Below are 18,662 nucleotides of genomic sequence, written 5' to 3'. Positions count from 1 at the left end.
GGACCTACAGCCAATCAAACAGAACGTGTCTGAACTTTAGGGCAGGGTGAGGGCTCTGGAGGACTTTCTAGTGACTGTCCTTGACTCAACGAGAGACATGCAGGCTGCCCTGCGCACTCAAGACTCCACGCAGCAAGTGTTGGTGGATCATTTGGATGACATTGAAAACAGGAGCCGCCAAAATAACGTCCCTATTTGCGGACTCCCAGAGGCTATCCGGACCTCTGACCTACTGTCTACTGTCACTGGGATCTTCAATATGCTCCTAGGTCGTCCACCAAACACACACATCGAGATTGACAGAGTCCACCGAGCATTACGGGCACACAGCTCTGATCCTGCTTGTCCGACGTAATTTGCCGTATTCACTGCTATGCCTTAAAAGAACAGATCATGCAGAAGGTGAGGCAGCAGGGGGACATTGACGTGACTACCTTTCAATTGTACCTGGATTTGTCGAGGCACACTCTTTGCCAGCGAGCACTGTTGAGACCCCTCCTATGTATGCAACAGGATCGCAATGTGCCTTATAGGTGGGGTTTTCCCTTTGCCCTACATGTTACGGCTGGGGATTCTGTGGTCTCCCTTCATGTGCCTGGTGACCTACCACTCTTCCTCTCCGCCCTCCACCTTTCTCCTTTGTCTCCCCCGGACTGGCTAGCCTTCCTGAAAGATCCCTATGCTTCCCCCGCCTACATCTAGAGCCTCGCAACAGCCATTAGCCAGACGCAATGACACGGGTGGACCGATGCCTTAACGTAAGTGCACCCCTGCTTGGCGGGACCTCCAGTGGAGTCTTGATGTGCTGGATGAGGGACAGACTTTCCTGACCCTGTTGGTCTACCCAGAGTGGCTTGAGATGATGACCGCAACGAGCTAGTGGCAGTGCCGTGTCCCCACACTGACTGACAAACCGAGATGCCAATGGATATTGCGCTGTCACTCAGTGTCCCTGCTGTTGAGACTCATCCTTGGACAGCCCCTGGTTGTTGATTGTTGTTGCCCTATGCCCCCCCCCCCTCCCATCTCCCCTGACTGACATCTTTGCCTTTCAAGAGACCCCGTGCCTTATAGTCTCCCTTAGTTTTCAATTACTCCATTCCCCCTACCTGTTGTATTGCCGGGCTTCACTTGGGGCCTCTACTATTATTTAGTCATGGCCGTGGGCAGACTCATGCGTCTAGCCTTGATTTTAAACTTCCCTATACCGTAGTAGTTTACCCTCCCGTTGTGCCCTGTCTCCTCCCATTTACCCCCACTTAGGGTACACCTGTTTGGAAGATGACATATTTCTGAAGTTAGCAGTATTTTGCAAGAGCCCTTGCTTGTTTCTTTGCTTTATACTGTTTTTATATTTGATATTTCTTCATACTTTTTTGTTGTATCTGTTTTTTCACATAACTTGCTGCTCACCATTCACTCCTCTGCTCGCCTGTCCTTCGCTCCTGCTCCTGACTTGGTCTTTGTCCTACCGAGATTATGACCGTCGTGAAGCTGACTACTCTGAATGTCCAAGAGATCTGACCAAGTCGTCTGCTCGTACGTTCTCATGGCTGGGTAGAGCCAACATTCTTAAAATGAATGTTCTCCCCCGGCTGCTGTACCTCTTCCAAGCCGCCCCTGTAGCAATCACTCACTCCTCCTTTCGTAGCCTTGATAAGTTGGTCAGATCTTTTGTTTGGGCGGGGCGGCCGTCGAGTATTTCCAAGAGTGTCCTGACCAGACGGAAGCAGGCGGGTGGGCTAGCAGTGCCTACTATATCACAGCCATTTTGACCACATTCTTGGGACTTTTTCCATGGCCGCACCTCCAAGCGATGGATGGAGGTGGAAACCTCCGGCACTAGATTTGAGATCCTATCCTTCCCTTTGTCGCCCCCAGGATTTCCAACACACACGATGCCCTGCCTTGGGTGTCCAGGGAACTGCTCACGACCTTCAAACGTTATTTGTCCAACACTCAGATCCTAGCACCTGATGGCCCGCTGACTCCTATCCTAGGCAACCCTCCATATCCACTGGGAGTTAACTGTTCATCCTTTCTGGGTATTTCCGATCCTCCCTCTTAGGGGCTTCCTAGATGGTACAGAACTCTGCCCCTATGAGGGCATGGTGCCGGAGCACCTCAACACGCCGGCCAGGTACATGCAGTATCTTCAACTCTGTCACTTTGTGGAGACCACAGGCCACAGTCTGGTACCTGCTAGGCCTCTTCTTCCAGTTGAAGAGATGTGTGCTTCCTCCTCCCCAGCTGTTAAGGTGGTTTCCCAGATCTATAGCCTTCTCTTAGAGGAGGCTGCTTAGCATCCTCCTGCGTTTGTGGTGGCCTGGGAGGAGGAACTGAGCACCACTTTTGCTCTGGAGGATTGGTCCGCGGCCTTCCTAATGTGCCATAAACTATCTCCTGCAGGGAGCAAGAAACTAACTATAAAATAATCTCTAGGTATTACAGGGTGCCTGCAGTGTTGCACAGGATATACCCGACTGTGTCTGACCAGTGCTGGTGATGCAGGGGGCTCGGGGTACTATGTCCCGCATTTGGTGGTCGTGCCAGTCCCTTCCTTCTTTCTGGACAGCTGTGCTGTCGCGTATTATAACTAACTATCACCGGTGTATCCTACCCAAACGACCTGAAAGTGCTCCTATTATTAATTCTACAAATGTCCAGGAAATTCCCCTCTAGAGCTTTGGCCCACTTTCTCCTGATGGCAGCAAGAACTGTAATACCTAGGCTTTGGAAGGATACCCATCCTCTGACCATCACTGACTGGTGTAAGGAGGTTCGCTTTCTTTGTCGCATGGAGGAGCTGATGGCGGACTCCTGTGGCACCAATGATAAATTTATTGCGATCTGACAACCTTGGCTAGCCTTCCTTGAAACTCCGCTCTACCGTACAGACTAGGCCTTCTTCCTTCTCTCCGACCACAATGCTTGTGCGATGGACAGCGATTCTTTCTATGGATGAGATGACTGGTGGAGCACAGGTTTGCGATTTTGGTTTATTATGTTCTGTTCTCTCCCCTTTCTCCTCCTTGTTTTATCCCTCCTCCCACTCCTTTTCTCACCATCCTTTCTTCTCCCTTACCCCCACTTCCAGCCCTCTCTTATTCCCTCCATACTTTTGTCGCCTTCCTTTCCAGTGCTGTTATTTTGCAGGCTCTTGTCCCGTGGGATGTACATCTTTTACCGAACTTGATATTTGCTTATGGTGTTGTACTAGTACTATTCTATCTCTTGCATTGGTCAGTATTTACTGCTCTCCTGCCACCACAGTGACTACCCTGCCGTATACCATTATACACTGTTCCATTGCACTGCATTTACTATACCCATGCTCTGTATTTTCTTGTTTTATCATAAAACTTTTCTTTGAATGATAAAAATATATATATATATATATATATATATATATATATATATATATATATATATATATATATATATATAGATAGAGAGGAGATATTATATATATATATATATATATTTATATAGATAGATAGAGAGAGAGAGAGAGAGATATAGAGAGAAAGAGATAGAGAGATATAGAGAGAAGGAGATAGAGAGATAACATTGATGATCCAGATGCCAGAATTATTTTTTAAGAGATAAGTATAGAAATTTGAAGCAAATGTGGGAGATTGGTTCGGATTAGTCTTGTGGAATTTGGTCAGAACTGATGCAGATGTTTTCCACAGCAATTCTAATTAGTGTATATGGTGAAACATGCGGATTTGGACCTCCCTATTGAAATCCATATGAAAGTTTAAAAAAATAAAATAATAATAATCTGCATGTGTGAACATACCCTAATACAGGGTTTCTCAACCAGGGTGCCTCCAACTGTTGCAAAACTAAAACTCCCAGCATGTCTAATGCTATCTGGGCATGCTGGGAGTTGTAGTTTGGCAACAGCTGGAGGAACCCTGGTTTGAAAACACTGCAGTTCTAGCAAATGCACACTGCAAGTATAAAACAAGGCAACAGCCCAACTAAATGACTGCTGCACCTTTCCAAAAACTTTCCCCAATGAACAATTTATAACCATAGAGACCAACTATAACTTTAATAGAAAACTCAATGAAATGCTTAATGCATTAACCCCGGCCCCAGGTGCCAGATGATCAACTGGGAACCGTAACGTGGGCTCTTTACAGCGTCCAGAACTGGTGTTAGAGGAATGGCTTCCAGGTTTCCATATCTCAGACTTTCCATGATGTGTGTCAGAGCTGAAATATTAATCTGCTGCCTCCACGTTCGGCAACAACTGCAACACTTCTAATAACCGAGTCATAAGATGATCGAGATCACCAAATGTACACCCATAGAGGGGGGCTCTAATCTGAAAATAAAATACTAATATATATATATATATATATGACAAGTTCCTACCTTTAGGAAGAACGGAGAGTATGTGTGCATCAATATCCTTTGAGCCGTTTCCCAAATCTCCTTGAAATCCACAGCCAAAGTTTTTTTGGAAGCTGATTTAGAGAAATAAAACAAAACAAAAAACTATTCAATAAAAATAATATAATAATAGTAATAATATTAACAATAATATATTTGCCAACATTATACTAACTGGCAAAGTTGTGTGCCAGAGTATTAAATACCTAATTTTACATAAGCATGAACTGGTGCACTCCAATGCTTACATACAAGCTAGCCTTGATTCTCGGAACTTTAGGAAAGCTGGATGAAACCTAACATTACTGTATATCCGTGTATCCCAACCAGCTGTTGTAACACTACAACTCCCAGCATGCCCGGACAGCTGTTGGCTGTTAGGGTATGCTGGGAGTTGTAGTTTTGGAACAGCTGGAGGCACAATAGTTGGGGAAACACTGCTTCATATAAAAGTCATAACCCAATTTTTTTCTAGGGTAGGACAAAACTTCTAAAATGGAAATTACCAGGTAGTGTCATTTATGGGAAGTTTTGAGCACTCCACAAGAAAAAAAAGTAAAAAATAAAGTAAAAAAAAATAAAATAAAAAATAAAAGATAAATAATTAAATAAATAAATAAAAATAAATAGTCCATGTCAGCAGATGTCTACAGCAGGGCAAATTCCCATAGCGAACCTCTCCTGCTCCGGACAGTTCCTGACCTGGACAGAGGTGTCAGCAGAGAGCAGTGTGGTCAGACTGGAAGGAACTACACAGCTTCCTCTGTAGTATACAGCAGCTGATAAGTACTGGAAGGATTAAGATTTTTAAATAGAAGTCCTGTACAAATCTGTATAACTTTCTGCCACCAGTTGATTTGTAAACAGTTTTTTTTCCTCCGGAGTACCGCTTTAAGGGAAATCAGTCAGCAGTTACAGCCACTGTATAGAGGACGGAGAGAGGATCATACCCTAGGCTACAGTCATGCAAGTTGCTGACCTGAGACTAATGTGTTTTAGATAACTTTGCTGCTAAGGGTAATGCCAAGCGGGCAAACTCACAGGTTTAGAGACCAGGCCCTTTCTGCATTACCCAGTGCCGCCTCTCACTGGTGAGCAATGGCTTCAACGCCCAGTCAGGAGGCAGCTAGACCAGTCACACAAGGCATGGATAGAACGGGGCTCTCCATCATGGGAAATTACAGGATATTTGCTCAAAAGTGGATATTTCACATTGTGTATGTATGTAAGCCCTTGTGGACAGGGCCCTATCGCCTTCTCTCAGTGCCATTTACTGTGTCATGTTCACTATACTTGTATTTTATCTGCCATCATATGTGCAGTGCACTGAAACCAAGGCTGCTGTATAAAAAAAATATATAATAATAATAATAATAATAAATAATAATAAAATAATAATACGGAACACCGGTCATTATCTGATTATTAGATATCCCATCTTTTATTGGTCAAGAGAGAAGAGGAACATGCGGGTCCTGGTTACAGCTAGGTCTTTTTCATACAAAGATTTTTTTTCTTTTTTTGAGAAGATGATCCTGCTGTAACTATAGGTAAAAAATAAATAAATAAAAAGCAGCACTTTCCTGTATATTAAGGGGGTATTCCAGGAAAAAACGTATTTTTATATACATCAACTGGCTCCAGAAAGTTAAACAGATTTGTAAATTACTTCTATTAAAAAATCTTAATCCTTCCAGTCATTATCAGCTGCTGAAGTTGAGTTGTTCCTTTCTGTCTGACAACAGTGCTCTCTGCTGACATCTGTGCTTGTCTCGGGAACTGTCCAGAGTAGGAGCAAATCCCCATAGCAAACCTCTAATGCTTTGGACAGTTCCTGAGATAGACAAAGGTGTCAGCAGAGAGCACTGTTATCAGAAAGAAAAGAACAACTCAACTTCGGAAGCTGATAACTACTGGAAGGATTAAGATTATTAAATAGAAATCATTTACAAATCTGTTTAACTTTCTGGAGCCAGTTGATATAAAAAAAAAGTTTTTTTCCCCCTGGAATACCCCTTTAATAGACTGATAGAAAACACTGACTATAGAGGCTTGGGATACACTTGCTTTTCTCAGATTATGATACTGGAAATGAAGAAGTGCCTGCAAGGTTGTTCGGTGGTCATTGTTCTATACACGTTGGATAAGCTAAAATCACATCCTACAACAGCAGTGTCCTCTCGTATATCATTAGCCGTCCCATGACCTGAGGAGGCGGAGGGGACGACAAGTCTGCTGAGACCCTTTAAGAATCTTATTGCAACACATAACGGGTCAGAAACCAGATGATACAAACCACAATGTAGTTGTGTCCACTTCAGCTGTTCTTCCCATCGGGATCTCTTATTGATCTAATCAGTTAGAGCTCCGTTATTAGAGATGAGCGAACTTACAGTAAATTCGATTCGTCACAAACTTCTCGGCTCGGCAGTTGATGACTTATCCTGCGTAAATTAGTTCAGCCTTCAGGTGCTCTGGTGGGCTGGAAAAGGTGGATACATTCCTAGGAAAGAGTCTCCTAGGACTGTATCCACCTTTTCCAGCCCACGGGAGCACCGGAAAGCTGAACTCATTTATGCAGGAAAAGTCATCAACTGCCGAGCCGAGAAGTTCGTGACGAATCGAATTTACTGTAAGTTCGCTCATCTCTATCTGTTATTCTTTATTTTGTGCCTTTTTTATATGTTGTCTTTACTACATCATTTTTGTAACCCTTCTAAGCTCTGCATTTTCTTCTATTAGGTTACATTCACACTGAGGAATTGGAGAGGAATTTCCACAAGTAATTCCGCTCGCTTATTCCTCTCCATACAACCATTGATTTAAATTGAATTCCGCTCCTCAGTTCACACTGAGGAATTTCCCCATCCGATGCGGAATTAGGTTACGGATGAAGAATTAATATGTTCTTTCTTCATGCGGAATCCGCGTGTAAATCCCCATAAAACACAATGTTATTTTTTTTATTTTCCTCCGAAAATAAAAAAAATTCTAAAGGAAAAAAATTACAATTGGTGGCTGGCGTCCAGCAAAAAGAAAAAAGTTTCCCCACCTACATTCCGCGCGGAGTTCCGTGTCAATTCCGTGCAAAAAAATAAATTCCTCACCAATTCCTCAGTGTGAACATACCCTTAAAGTGTGTTCCTTGCTGCTGGAAACCTTCCCACAGCCTGAAAAAGAAGAACGTATAGCCTAGCTGTATTAACCCTTTAAAGGGGTTCTCCACTGGAAAACATTTTCTTTTAAATCAACTGGTGCCAGAAAGTTAAACAGACTTGTAAATTACTTCTATTAAAAAAATCTTAATCCTTCCAGTACTTATCAGCTACCGTATACTACAGAGGAAGTTATTTTCTTTTTGAATTTCCTTACTGTCTGACCACAGTGCTCTCTGGACAGTTCCTAAAATGGACCGAGGTGTCCGCGGAGTAGGAGCAAATTCCCATAGCAAACCTCTCTTGCTCTGGACAGTTCCTGACATGGACAGAGGTGTCAGCAAAGAGCCCTGTGGTCAGGCAGAAATGAAATTCAAAAAAGAAAAAGAACTTCCTGTGGAGCATATAGCAGCTGATAAGTACTAGAAGGATTAAGATTTTTCAATAGAAGTAATTTACAAATCTGTTTAACTTTCTGGCACCAGTTGATTTAAAAGAAAATATTTTCCAGTGGAGTACCCCTTTAAAGGGGTTATCCAGGAATAAAAAAAACAGGGCTTATGGCTTTCAAAAAACGCTCCCTATCTGTCTCCAGTTTGGGTATGGTTCTGCAGCTCCATTCTATTGAAGTGAATTGAGCCAAGTTGTAATACCACACCCAACCTGGAGACAGGCAGAGAGCGTTTTTTGAAAGAAATAAGCTCTGTATTTCGATTCCTGGAGTGAGCCATATGTCAGCTAGTTTTTGTGGTATACTTAGCTTGTTTTTAGCTTAACCTCTTCAGGACGCCGGGCGCATGCATACACCCTGCATCCCGAGTCCTTAAGGACGTGAGGCATATGCATACGCCCGTGGGAATTCCGGTCCCCGCCGCTAGCCGGTTGGGGACCAGACCGGGATGCCTGCTGAAATCATTCAGCAGGCACCCCGGCACATCGCCCAGGGGGGCCTGAGACCCCCCCACCCCATGTCGGCGATCGCAGAAAATCGCATGTCAATTCAGACATGCGATTTTCTGCTATTCCGGGCTGATCGGGTCTCTGGTGAACCGATCACCCAGAAAATAGGGATGATCGGAGCTGTCAGTGACAGCCCCGATCATCCTGAGGGCTAGGAGTGAGGTTGCAGTGCTGCGATCTCCTCCTATCCGCTGCCATTGGTCAGAACTGATTCTGACCAATGGCAGAGCAAGACAATGGGTTGCCATGGCCCTGGATGTCGAGGGGAACATGGGGAAAAGATGGAGGCTGGGTACCTGCAAAGAAGATGCCTGGGGACCCCGGATTGTCGCTGGAGACTGCTGGATCCTGGCTCAGGTAGGGATGCGAGGGTGGGGGGGGTTGGCAGGGGATGAAAGTGAACGTAAAGTGATCTTTACTTTGGCAACCACTAGGAAGGCCAAACTGCAACTCCCAGAATGCTCAGACAGCCAAAGGCTGTCTGGGCGTGCTGGGAGTTGTAGTTTTGCAACATCTGGAGGGTCACAGTTTGGAGACCACTGTTACAGTGGTGCCCAAACGGTAGCCCTCCAGATGTTGCCAAACTACAACTCTCAGCATGCCTAGAATGCCCAGGCATGCTGGGAGTTGTAGTGCTGTTACATCTGTCCCTTCAGATTTAGCAATTTTCATGACATTTTTTTAAATTGCTGCTCTACTTTGAAGCCCTCTAATTTTTTCAAGAAGCAAAAATATGTCCATTTTATGATGCCAACATAAAGTGGTCATATTGTATTTGTGAATAAAAATAACATTTATTGGGAATATCCATTTAGAAAAATGAAAAATCCCCATATTTCATGAAAATTTTGCACCAAAAAAGGATGCAAGTAACGCCGAAAATTTACCACCAAAATAAAGTAGAATGTGTCATGAAAAAAAACTATCTCAGAATCAGAATATTCGGTAAAAGAGTTTTCGAGTTATTATCTCGTAAAGCGACGGTGGTCAGAATTGCGAAAAAGGGCTCAGTCCTTAAGGTGAAAAAGGGCTGCGTCCTTAAGGGGTTAATACCTAGGTGTCCAGTCGCAGACTGGACTAGTTGGGCCTAAGGCTAGGTTCACACTGTGGAATTTCTGCTGGAGATCGAACCGGCGGCACTAGGACCGCGCAGACTACATTGCCGTCCCCATAGACAGCAATGCATTTCTGAGCAGATCTCCCAAAAGATCCACCAGAAATGCATTGCAGTCTATGGGGGCGGCAATGCAGTCTGCTCGGTCCTAGCGCCGCTGGCTCGCTCTCTGGCAGAAATTCTGCAGAAATTCTGCAGTGTGAACCCAGCCTAACACTTTGCCGCAGATTGGACTAGCAAGGCCTAATCCTAGGTGAATTTAAGGGTGAGCGTGTGGAAAGTTGGATTCGGCTGTAAAGGGTTAATCAAGACACAAGCAGTGAGTGCCATATGTGATGGATACCTCTACGGCTCCTATTCGGGTTCTCACCAAGCTTTTTAGAAGCCTTGCAACCAACTTATTTCCCATAAAGCAGTGTTTCCCAACCAGGGTGCCTCCAGCTGTTGCAAAACTACAACTCCCAGCATGCCCGGACAGCCGAAGGCTGTCCGGGCATGCTGGGAGTTGTAGTCTTGCAACAGCTGGAGGCACCCTGGTTGGGAAACACTGCCATAAGGAAAAACTCACCCTTCATAATTTGTGGACAGTTCTGTGTTGCATTGAAGCCCTAGACTATGGCTGATTTAACACAGGCATACCATGGCCACAATTTTATATAAAAGACACAGAGGCACCTAATGGTTTATAATTGTTTATTTGGTTTGTACTGTTTTTACAGTATAGTTATACACGCTGGTACCTGGATACTTTTTTTTAGTAACTTTATGGTTATCAATTATATAGATTACAATGTTCTATGTACCTGCGTTAATGGCAATAAAACAAGTTCAAAAACAAAAACAACAGCATTGCCTTGCTTATATCCATCCCAGCCTAAAGGGGTACTCCACTGGTAAACATTTTTTTTTAATTTAATCAACTGGTGCCAGAAAGTTTTTAAACAGATTTGTAAATTACTTCTATTAAAAAAATCTCAATCCTTCCAGTACTTATCCGCTTCTGCATGATCCACAGGAAGTTCTTTTCTTTTTGAATTTCCTTTCTGTCTGACCGCAGTGCTCTCTGCTGACACCTCTGTCCACTTTAGGAACTGTCCAAAGCAGGAGAGGTTTGCTATGGGGATTTGCTCCTACTCTGGACAGTTCCTAAAATGGACAGAGGTGTCAGCAGAGAGCACTGTGGTCAGACAGAAAGGAAATTCAAAAAGAAAAGAACTTCCTGTGGAGCATATCGCAGCTGAAAAGTACTGGAAGGGTTAAGATTTTTAAATAGAAGTAATTTACAAATCTGTTTAAACTTTCTGTCACCAGTTGGTTTAAAAAAAAAACTATTTTCTTCAAGTGGAATACCCCTACAAAAACATCAGAATATACAAAAAAAAATCTGTGTAATTTTTCCTCCTTTAAAGGGGTACTCCACTGGAAAACATTTTCTTTTAAATCAACTGGTGCCAGAAACTTAAACAGATTTACTTCTATTGAAAAATCTTATTCATTCTAGTACTTATCAGCTGCTGTATGCTCCACAGGAAGTTCTTTTCTTTTTGAATTTAATTTCCACCTGACCACAGTGCTCTCTGCTGACACCTCTGTCCATGTCAGGAACTGTCCAGAGCAAGAGAGGTTTGCTATGGGAATTTGCTCCTTCTCTGCTGACATATCTGTCCATTTTAGGAACTGTCCAGAGAGCACTGTGGTCAGACAGTAAGGAAATTCAAAAAGAAAAGAACTTCCTCTGTTGTATTCAGCAGCTGATAAGTACTGGAAGGATTAAGATTTTTTAATAGAAGTAATTTACAAATCTGTTTAACTTTCTGGCACCAGTTGGTTTAAAAAGAAAATGTTTTCCAGTGGAGAACCCCTTTAACAGGGAGATTAATTCTGAAAGGTGTCTGACACAAGATTAGCTTCACGATATTGAAACCCACCAGGGAGTTAGATGGGGTCATGGATGTTATAGAACTTCTAAGCGGTCATGTATCCTGTGGAAATCTGACATCCCCGCTGACCGTGCTTGTTAGTGAAGCAGCTGAAAGCTTTACAAATATATAATCTCCAGTCACATCCCATCCCAAAAAAAAAAAAAGTCATCAAACCATATATAAGATGTAATGTGGGACCAACAAAAAAGCCTGGAAAAGCCCTGCATGAATCCATAGCTCTAATAAACCATGGCTGATTACCATGTATGAGGCCGGAGAGGAGAGCGCCTGGTGAATGCGGAACATTCCTGGAAACACTCATACAATGCCGGGATTATTGGAAGAGACGAGGCCTCAGGCTTTAAGGAATTGAAAAAAGGGAAACACTCCAGGATCCCCCTTTTGTGTAATGAGAAGGAGATCTCCAGGCTGGCATAGGGCGCCGCACTCAGAATCCTGCACAGATAAACGATTCTGGGCCGACAAGGGGTGGAAGAATGTGCGTTGGAAGAGGATAAAACCCCAATCCAATGCCCTTGTGCTCAGAGAAGGAAACAGATTTGGCTTGTGCTGTGATCCGGGGATGCCGTGACCACACACACTCCGCTGACTCATCACATGAAGGGCGTGAGCTCAAAAAGTGCAAACGGAAAAGGAACAAAAACTAAAATTAGCCTTTTTATGCAGTTTAAACTTTTTTTTTTTTATTGTCATTTTATCATTTTACCCTTTAATAATTCAGATTAACACCATCTGCTACATCATTAGCAATACCTGACACAGCCTATGAGCAAAAGTGGCACTGTTTCCTGAATTAACCCATACAAAGAAGACCCGAAAAATACAGTTTATGGAATATGTTACACAGGCAGATAGATCTTCTGAGAGTTTTTTTGCTGCGGATTTAGTTGCAACGCATTTTCCGCAGCAGAATTTGTAGACTGCAATGGGGTCTGCTGTGGATTTTTTTGCTGTGGATTTTCCACTTCCTGTGAATGGAAAACTCACAGGAGATCCACGTGAACGTACCGATAATCTCTATTCACTCCATGGTACTCTGTGTGAGCCAAGATACAACGTGATATCAACTTCATATGTCCAGAAAAGAAACGTAAGGCCAAGTTCACATAAGCCAATTTCCGAGCGGAATCCCTTGGATCAATTGGATTCTGCTGCACTGTGCACACGGTGGAATTTCTGCAGAGGAAAACACCTGCTGTGGAAATCCCAATTCCAGCCCCAAGCAAAAGAATTAACATGTCATTTCTTTCGGTCGTATCAGTTTGGAAATGTATTAGCGTCTATGGAGAGGGTACATATCCAAACGGTCACACTATTTGGGTAATGTCTGCTTGTGTTTAGAGATGAGCAAACTTACAGTAAATTCGATTCGTCACAAACTTCTCGGCTTGGCAGTTGATGACTTATCCTGCGTACATTAGTTCAGCTTTCAGGTGCTCCGGTGAGCTGGAAAAGGTGGATACATTCCTAGGAAAGAGTCTCCTAGGACTGTATCCCCCTTTTCCAGCCCACGGGAGCACCTGAAAGCTGAACTAATTTATGCAGGAAAAGTCATCAACTGCCGAGCCGAGAAGTTCGTGACAAATCGAATTTACTGTAAGTTTGCTCATCTCTACTTTTGTTTTCCTGGCCGACATTCCACAAATATTCTGCTGTATGAACATAGTCTTACTAATCCAATTTACTACTGTGTAGGTTAAAACGAAAAAACAAACAAACAAAAAAAAACACACACACTAGTGCTGCTTTACAATGTATATGCACAAAAAAAAGAACAAACACTTCCGCTCAGCTAAAAATACGCAAAAATACTAACATCACAGTAAAAGGGAAAAGTGGGTGCAGAAACGCAAACCCTGCACTTTTACGGTCTCCCTCGCTCATGTTTAAAGGACCGACACTGCCCCCCATCACTACCATATTAAAAGGGGATTTTCAGGAATAGAAAAACAAAGCTGTGGTATTAAAACTTTCCTCCATTCACTTTAATGGAACGGAGCTGCATTATAAAAACACACAACCCAGTCAGGTGCACTTTTTGGAAAAAATCCTGGATCACCCCCCCTAAAAATGCTGCATTCATGTATTCATCGATCCTTCATGGTGTTGCGTCTATTTTTTGGCCTCCAGTCAGAAGAGGCTGCTGTGATTTCTGGCAATGTTAGGGTCTATTCACATGGTAGAATTTCTGCCTCAAATTAAAGCCCATACACTTCTATGGGATTCCACACTCACACTTCTGAATTTCCACTTGCTGAATTCCAAAAGTGGAAATTAAGAAGTGTGAATGGGAGTGCGGAATCCCATAGAAGTCTATGGGCTTTAATTTGAGGCGGAAATTCTGCCATGTGAGAGACTCTTATAGCCTGAACCCCTATGAAATTAATCTAGATCCCTCTCTCTACCTTAAATCTCTCAGTGGAAGAAATGCAGGGAAAAAAAACGGAATGATAGTGCAATCCACTCAGATGTCAGTTTCAAATAATGTTCTTCCTTATTAAAGCCACATCACAACTTGTTTCGAGGCTTGTACATGCCTCTTCCTCAGGTAAAAACAGGCTTCCATGAGGATGAAGCATGTACAAGCCTCGAAACGCGTTGTGCTTTGGCTTTAATAAAGAAGAACATTATTTGAAACTGACATCTGAGTGGATTGCGCTATCATTCCGTTTTTTTTTTTCCCCCTGTATCTCTTCCATTATAACCATCGGTTTGGAATCTCCCCACACCGACGCAAGGAAAGCGGCACCACTCCCTTGGATATCTATGGACACAGTAGCTCATACACAACTACAAAAAGGTGGGCAGTTTTGCCATTTTTGTTCCTACACGAAGACACCTAGAATCCAGCAATACCATCTCATGGGAAGCTCTGCCTCTTTCTGTTTTAGAATATATTCATACATCTCTCAGTGGCATTATACCGGTATTGACACAATTATACAAGTTTTTACTGTACCTTGAGGTTTTTCTTAATTGAAGTCTTGAGTTTCTATGCCTGACTGGGCCTTCTCTGTTAAAACCTTGAAAAAAAGAAAAAGATCAGGTAAGGGTAAATCAAAGATCATAATAAACATCAATAGAGATTAGCGAATTTACAGTAAATTTGATTTGTCACGAACTTCTCGGCTCGGCAGTTGATGACTTTTCCTGCATAAATTAGTTCAGCTTTCAGGTGCTCCGGTGAGCTGGAAAAGGTGGATACAGTCCTAGGAGACTCTTTCCTAGGAATGTATCCACCTTTTCCAGCCCACCGGAGCACCTGAAAGCTGAACCAATTTATGCAGGAAAAGTCATCAACTGCCGAGCCGAGAAGTTCGTGACGAATCGAATTTACTGTAAGTTCGCTCATCTCTAATTATCAACATGCTAAACACATGAAATACTGCTGAGCATAGTGCAAGAAAAGTACAGATCCCCGCAATTCTCACTAGCGTCTCACGTTTAACATTTTCCCGTCAGGTCATTTCCAGGTCAGGTTCGTATATGCACTTTTTGGTGCATATTTCTTTATTAAAAACCAAGGGTATAGCATAAGAAGCTAAAGTTTTGAAATTATGTCAACTGCTATCTTGATAAAAAGGTTGCATCAAAGACTGGATCAAAGTTTGCAGCATAGTTTTAAACCAGCAAAATTGCTGACAGCACTATACAGAGGTCAGGAAAGGGAGGGGAGATAAAATGTTATTTAATGCCCCAGCCACTGCCATGGTAAGAGTCCAGGAAGAGGGCTTCTCCCCTTAGATTCCCTAACCTCTATGCACTGAGAACTTCCCTGGCCATTTCTATCCGCTTTCAGTGTCCAGGGCACCTAAGGAAAAGCATCTGCCAATTGGACACTTGTGGCGGCCCGAGAGGTTAAAATATTGTTCTTTTCGGTCATAAAAGTTGTATTACCAATAGTAACACTGGCCATCTTAAAGGGGTACTCCGCTGCTCAGTGTTTGGAACAAACTGCTCCGAATGCTGGAGCCGGTGTCGGGAACTTGTGACATCATAGTCACGCCCCGTCCCCTCAATGCAAGTCTATGGGAGGGGGCGTGACGGCTGTCACGCCCCCTCCCATAGACTTGCATTGAGGGCGTGCGACGTGACATCATGAGGGGGAGGGCTATGATGTCACGAGCTCCCGGCGCTGGCTCCAGCGTTCGGAAGAGTTTGTACCAAACGTTGAGCAGCGGAGTACCCCTTTAACCTCTGTATAGAGCAGTCAGCTGTTCTGAAGAATTATTGAGGTTTTTACATTTTGCCTCGCAGGCTACCCATTATATGATTCATTTTCTTTTCTAAAAACTTCCAGGATCCCAGGTGAATAGTGGGACAGTTTTTTTTTTATTTTTTTATTTTTTATTCACCAGTGGAATCACCCAAAGCAGAAAGAATAAAAAAAATATATATATTTATATAGAATCTGTTCAATAGAGAGAGACAACAAAACAGTCCTTGCTGAACACACTTATATAAGGAGAAGGTTTATTTCGGAGAATCTCATGTCACTGGAAGGGATTAGCAAACCTAAAAACAAGAAATGATCCCAGACCTGGAGACATCAGGCGCTATATCTGGACAGGGCGGTGAGAACACAGACATGGATTTCTGCTTTTATACAAGGTAACTTGACTCACAATTGTGTCATTACATTATAATGTTGGCAATAAAGATGGAAGATAACAGAATAGTGAGCACAGGCTTAGAGAATAAAAGCCTATCTACAATACATCAAGACTTTAAAGGGGTATTCCAGGAAAAAAAACTTTTTTTATTTCAACTGGATCCATAAAGTTAAACAGATTTGTAAATTACTTCTATTAAAAAAAATATCTTAATCCTACCAATAGTTATCAGCTGCTGAAGTTGAGTTGTTATTTTCTTTCTGACAACAGTGCTCTCTGCTGACACCTCTGTCTGTCTCAGGAACTGTCTGAAGAATTAGAGATTTGCTATGGGGATTTGCTCCTACTCTGGACAGTTCTTACACTGGACAAGAAGAGGTGTCAACAGAGAGCACTGTTATCACAATTTTGCAGTGTCCTGCTCGTGGGTTCCTGTGTATTGGCAGCCGCCAATACACAGGAACCCACGAGCAGGACACCGCAAAATTGTTGTTGTGGACCTGAGGAAGTTGTACCCTTTACGTACGAATAAAATAAAAGAATCCTGTGTATTCATTGGCATCCTGACTCATTTTCACAGTAACGCTTGGGAGACAGAACCCCCACATTTTCTGTGCTTCCATTTTCTTCATTGTCTTTTCCGTGAACCCTCCATGGGGACAAAGGACAAGGGGGCATCAAGGAGCAAGCTGTAACAGCCCACCACATACTGCGACGGAGTCGTGCCTATTCGTGGCACAACTCCTGGAGGTCAGTGCCACTGCACAGGTGTGGTGGTGGGTTTTTCCTTCTCGTTTCTTTTAAACCATCAAAAATCTAACTTACTATGCCAGAGAGCACCCCACATCTTTTTTCGTTCTCTTCCCTCCTTCTCCAGATACACACAGGCAATAGCTGCAGGGACAGCATTTTTTCACTCAATAATATACACATTTTTTAACTAATGTATATCACAAATATACCAACCATATTATATACATTATATTAAAAAAAAAAAGTGTTGATGACAGGTACACTTTAACCTCTTGGGTTTGCAGGGCGTACAGGTACAACCTGCATCCCGAGTACTTAAGGACGCAGGGCGAACATGTATGCCTTGGTCCAGTTTATCTGGTTTAAACTGTTCTCACAAGCGGAGACAAAATTGCCGATCAGCTTACCGGACGACAAGAGGGTGCTTGCCTGCCTCTCGATCTACTGCTCCATGCTAGAAAGCAGAGCACCGAGAACATGTGGCATAGCATTGATCAGTATATGCAATCAGAAAACTGCATGGTATAGCCAGAGTGTAAAAAAATATAATTTTAACCCTTCCCTATTAAAAGTTTAAATCACCCCCCTTTTCCCATTTTTAAAATAAAATAATGTAATAGAGAATAAAAATAATCATATGTGGTATCGCCGCATGCGTAAATGTCCAAACTATTAAAATGTAAGGTAAGCTAAACCACACGGTCGATGGCGTACACTTCAAAAAATACCAAAGTCCAATTGTGCATTTTTGGTAACTTCATATACCATAAAAATATTCATAAAAATTAACAAAAAGTCCTATTAAAATCAAAACAAAAATGGTACAGTTAAAAAAACTACAGACTATAGCCCTCATACAGCCCCGTATGTGGAAAAATAAAGTTATAGGGGTCAGAAGATGACAATTTTAAACATACAAATTTTGGTGCATGTAGTTTATAATTTTAAAGTATTAAAATAAAATAAAACCCATATAAATTGAGCATCCTTGTAACCGTTTGGACCTACAGAATAAAGATAAGGTGTCATTTTTACCGAAAAGTACACTGCATAGAAACAGGAGCCCCCAAAAGTTATAAAATGGCGTTTTTATATCACCTCACAAATATTTTTTTTTGTTTTGCCGCAGATTATGTTATAAAATAAGTGATGTCATTACAAAGTACAATTGGTGACGCATAAAACAAGACCTTATATGGGTCTGTAGGTGCAAAATTAAAAGCGTTATGATTTTTGGACGGGAAGGGGGAAAAAACAAAAATGCAAAAAACTAAAATTTTCTGAGTCCTTAAAGGGGTATTCCAGGCCAAAACTTTTTTTTTATATATCAACTGGCTCCGGAAAGTTAAACAGATTTGTAAATTACTTTGATTAAAAAAATCTTAATCCTTCCAATAGTTATTAGCTTCTGAAGTTGAGTTGTTGTTTTCTGTCTAACTGCTCTCTGATAACTCACGTCCCGGGAGCTGTGCAGTTCCTATGGGGATATTTTCCCATCATGCACAGCTCCCGGGACGTGACATCATCAATGAGCAGTTAGACAGAAAACTTCAGAAGCTAATAACTATTGGAAGGATTAAGATTTTTTAATAGAAGTAATTTACAAATCTGTTTATCTTTCCGGAGCCAGTTGATATATATATAAAAAAAAAAGTTTTGGCCTGGAATACCCCTTTAAGGGCCGAGTGCCTAAGGGGTTAATGGCAAGATAGACTTT

General features: G+C 42.4%; 1 protein-coding gene across 5 annotated transcripts in view; it reads right to left on the bottom strand.

Annotated features, from left to right (window-relative positions):
* The window catches only part of SVIL (supervillin), a 316,448-nt gene that overhangs the window by 131,415 nt on the left and 166,371 nt on the right, over positions 1-18,662 (bottom strand). For all 5 annotated transcript variants that reach the window (XM_056519430.1, XM_056519428.1, XM_056519431.1 and 2 more), the window contains exons 2-3: positions 14,539-14,602; positions 4,390-4,481 (exon numbers count right to left, since the gene is read on the bottom strand). Coding sequence is in view for 4 of the 5 variants with exons in the window: in XM_056519428.1 (XP_056375403.1) it covers positions 4,390-4,481; positions 14,539-14,602 (156 nt within the window). In the remaining variant the exon portion in view is untranslated. The remainder of the gene's footprint in view (positions 1-4,389; positions 4,482-14,538; positions 14,603-18,662) is intronic.

The sequence above is a fragment of the Hyla sarda genome, chromosome 5 (genome assembly GCF_029499605.1).
Source record: "Hyla sarda isolate aHylSar1 chromosome 5, aHylSar1.hap1, whole genome shotgun sequence".
Lineage (NCBI taxonomy): Eukaryota > Metazoa > Chordata > Amphibia > Anura > Hylidae > Hyla > Hyla sarda.
This window is presented reverse-complemented; position numbering and strand designations above follow the sequence as displayed.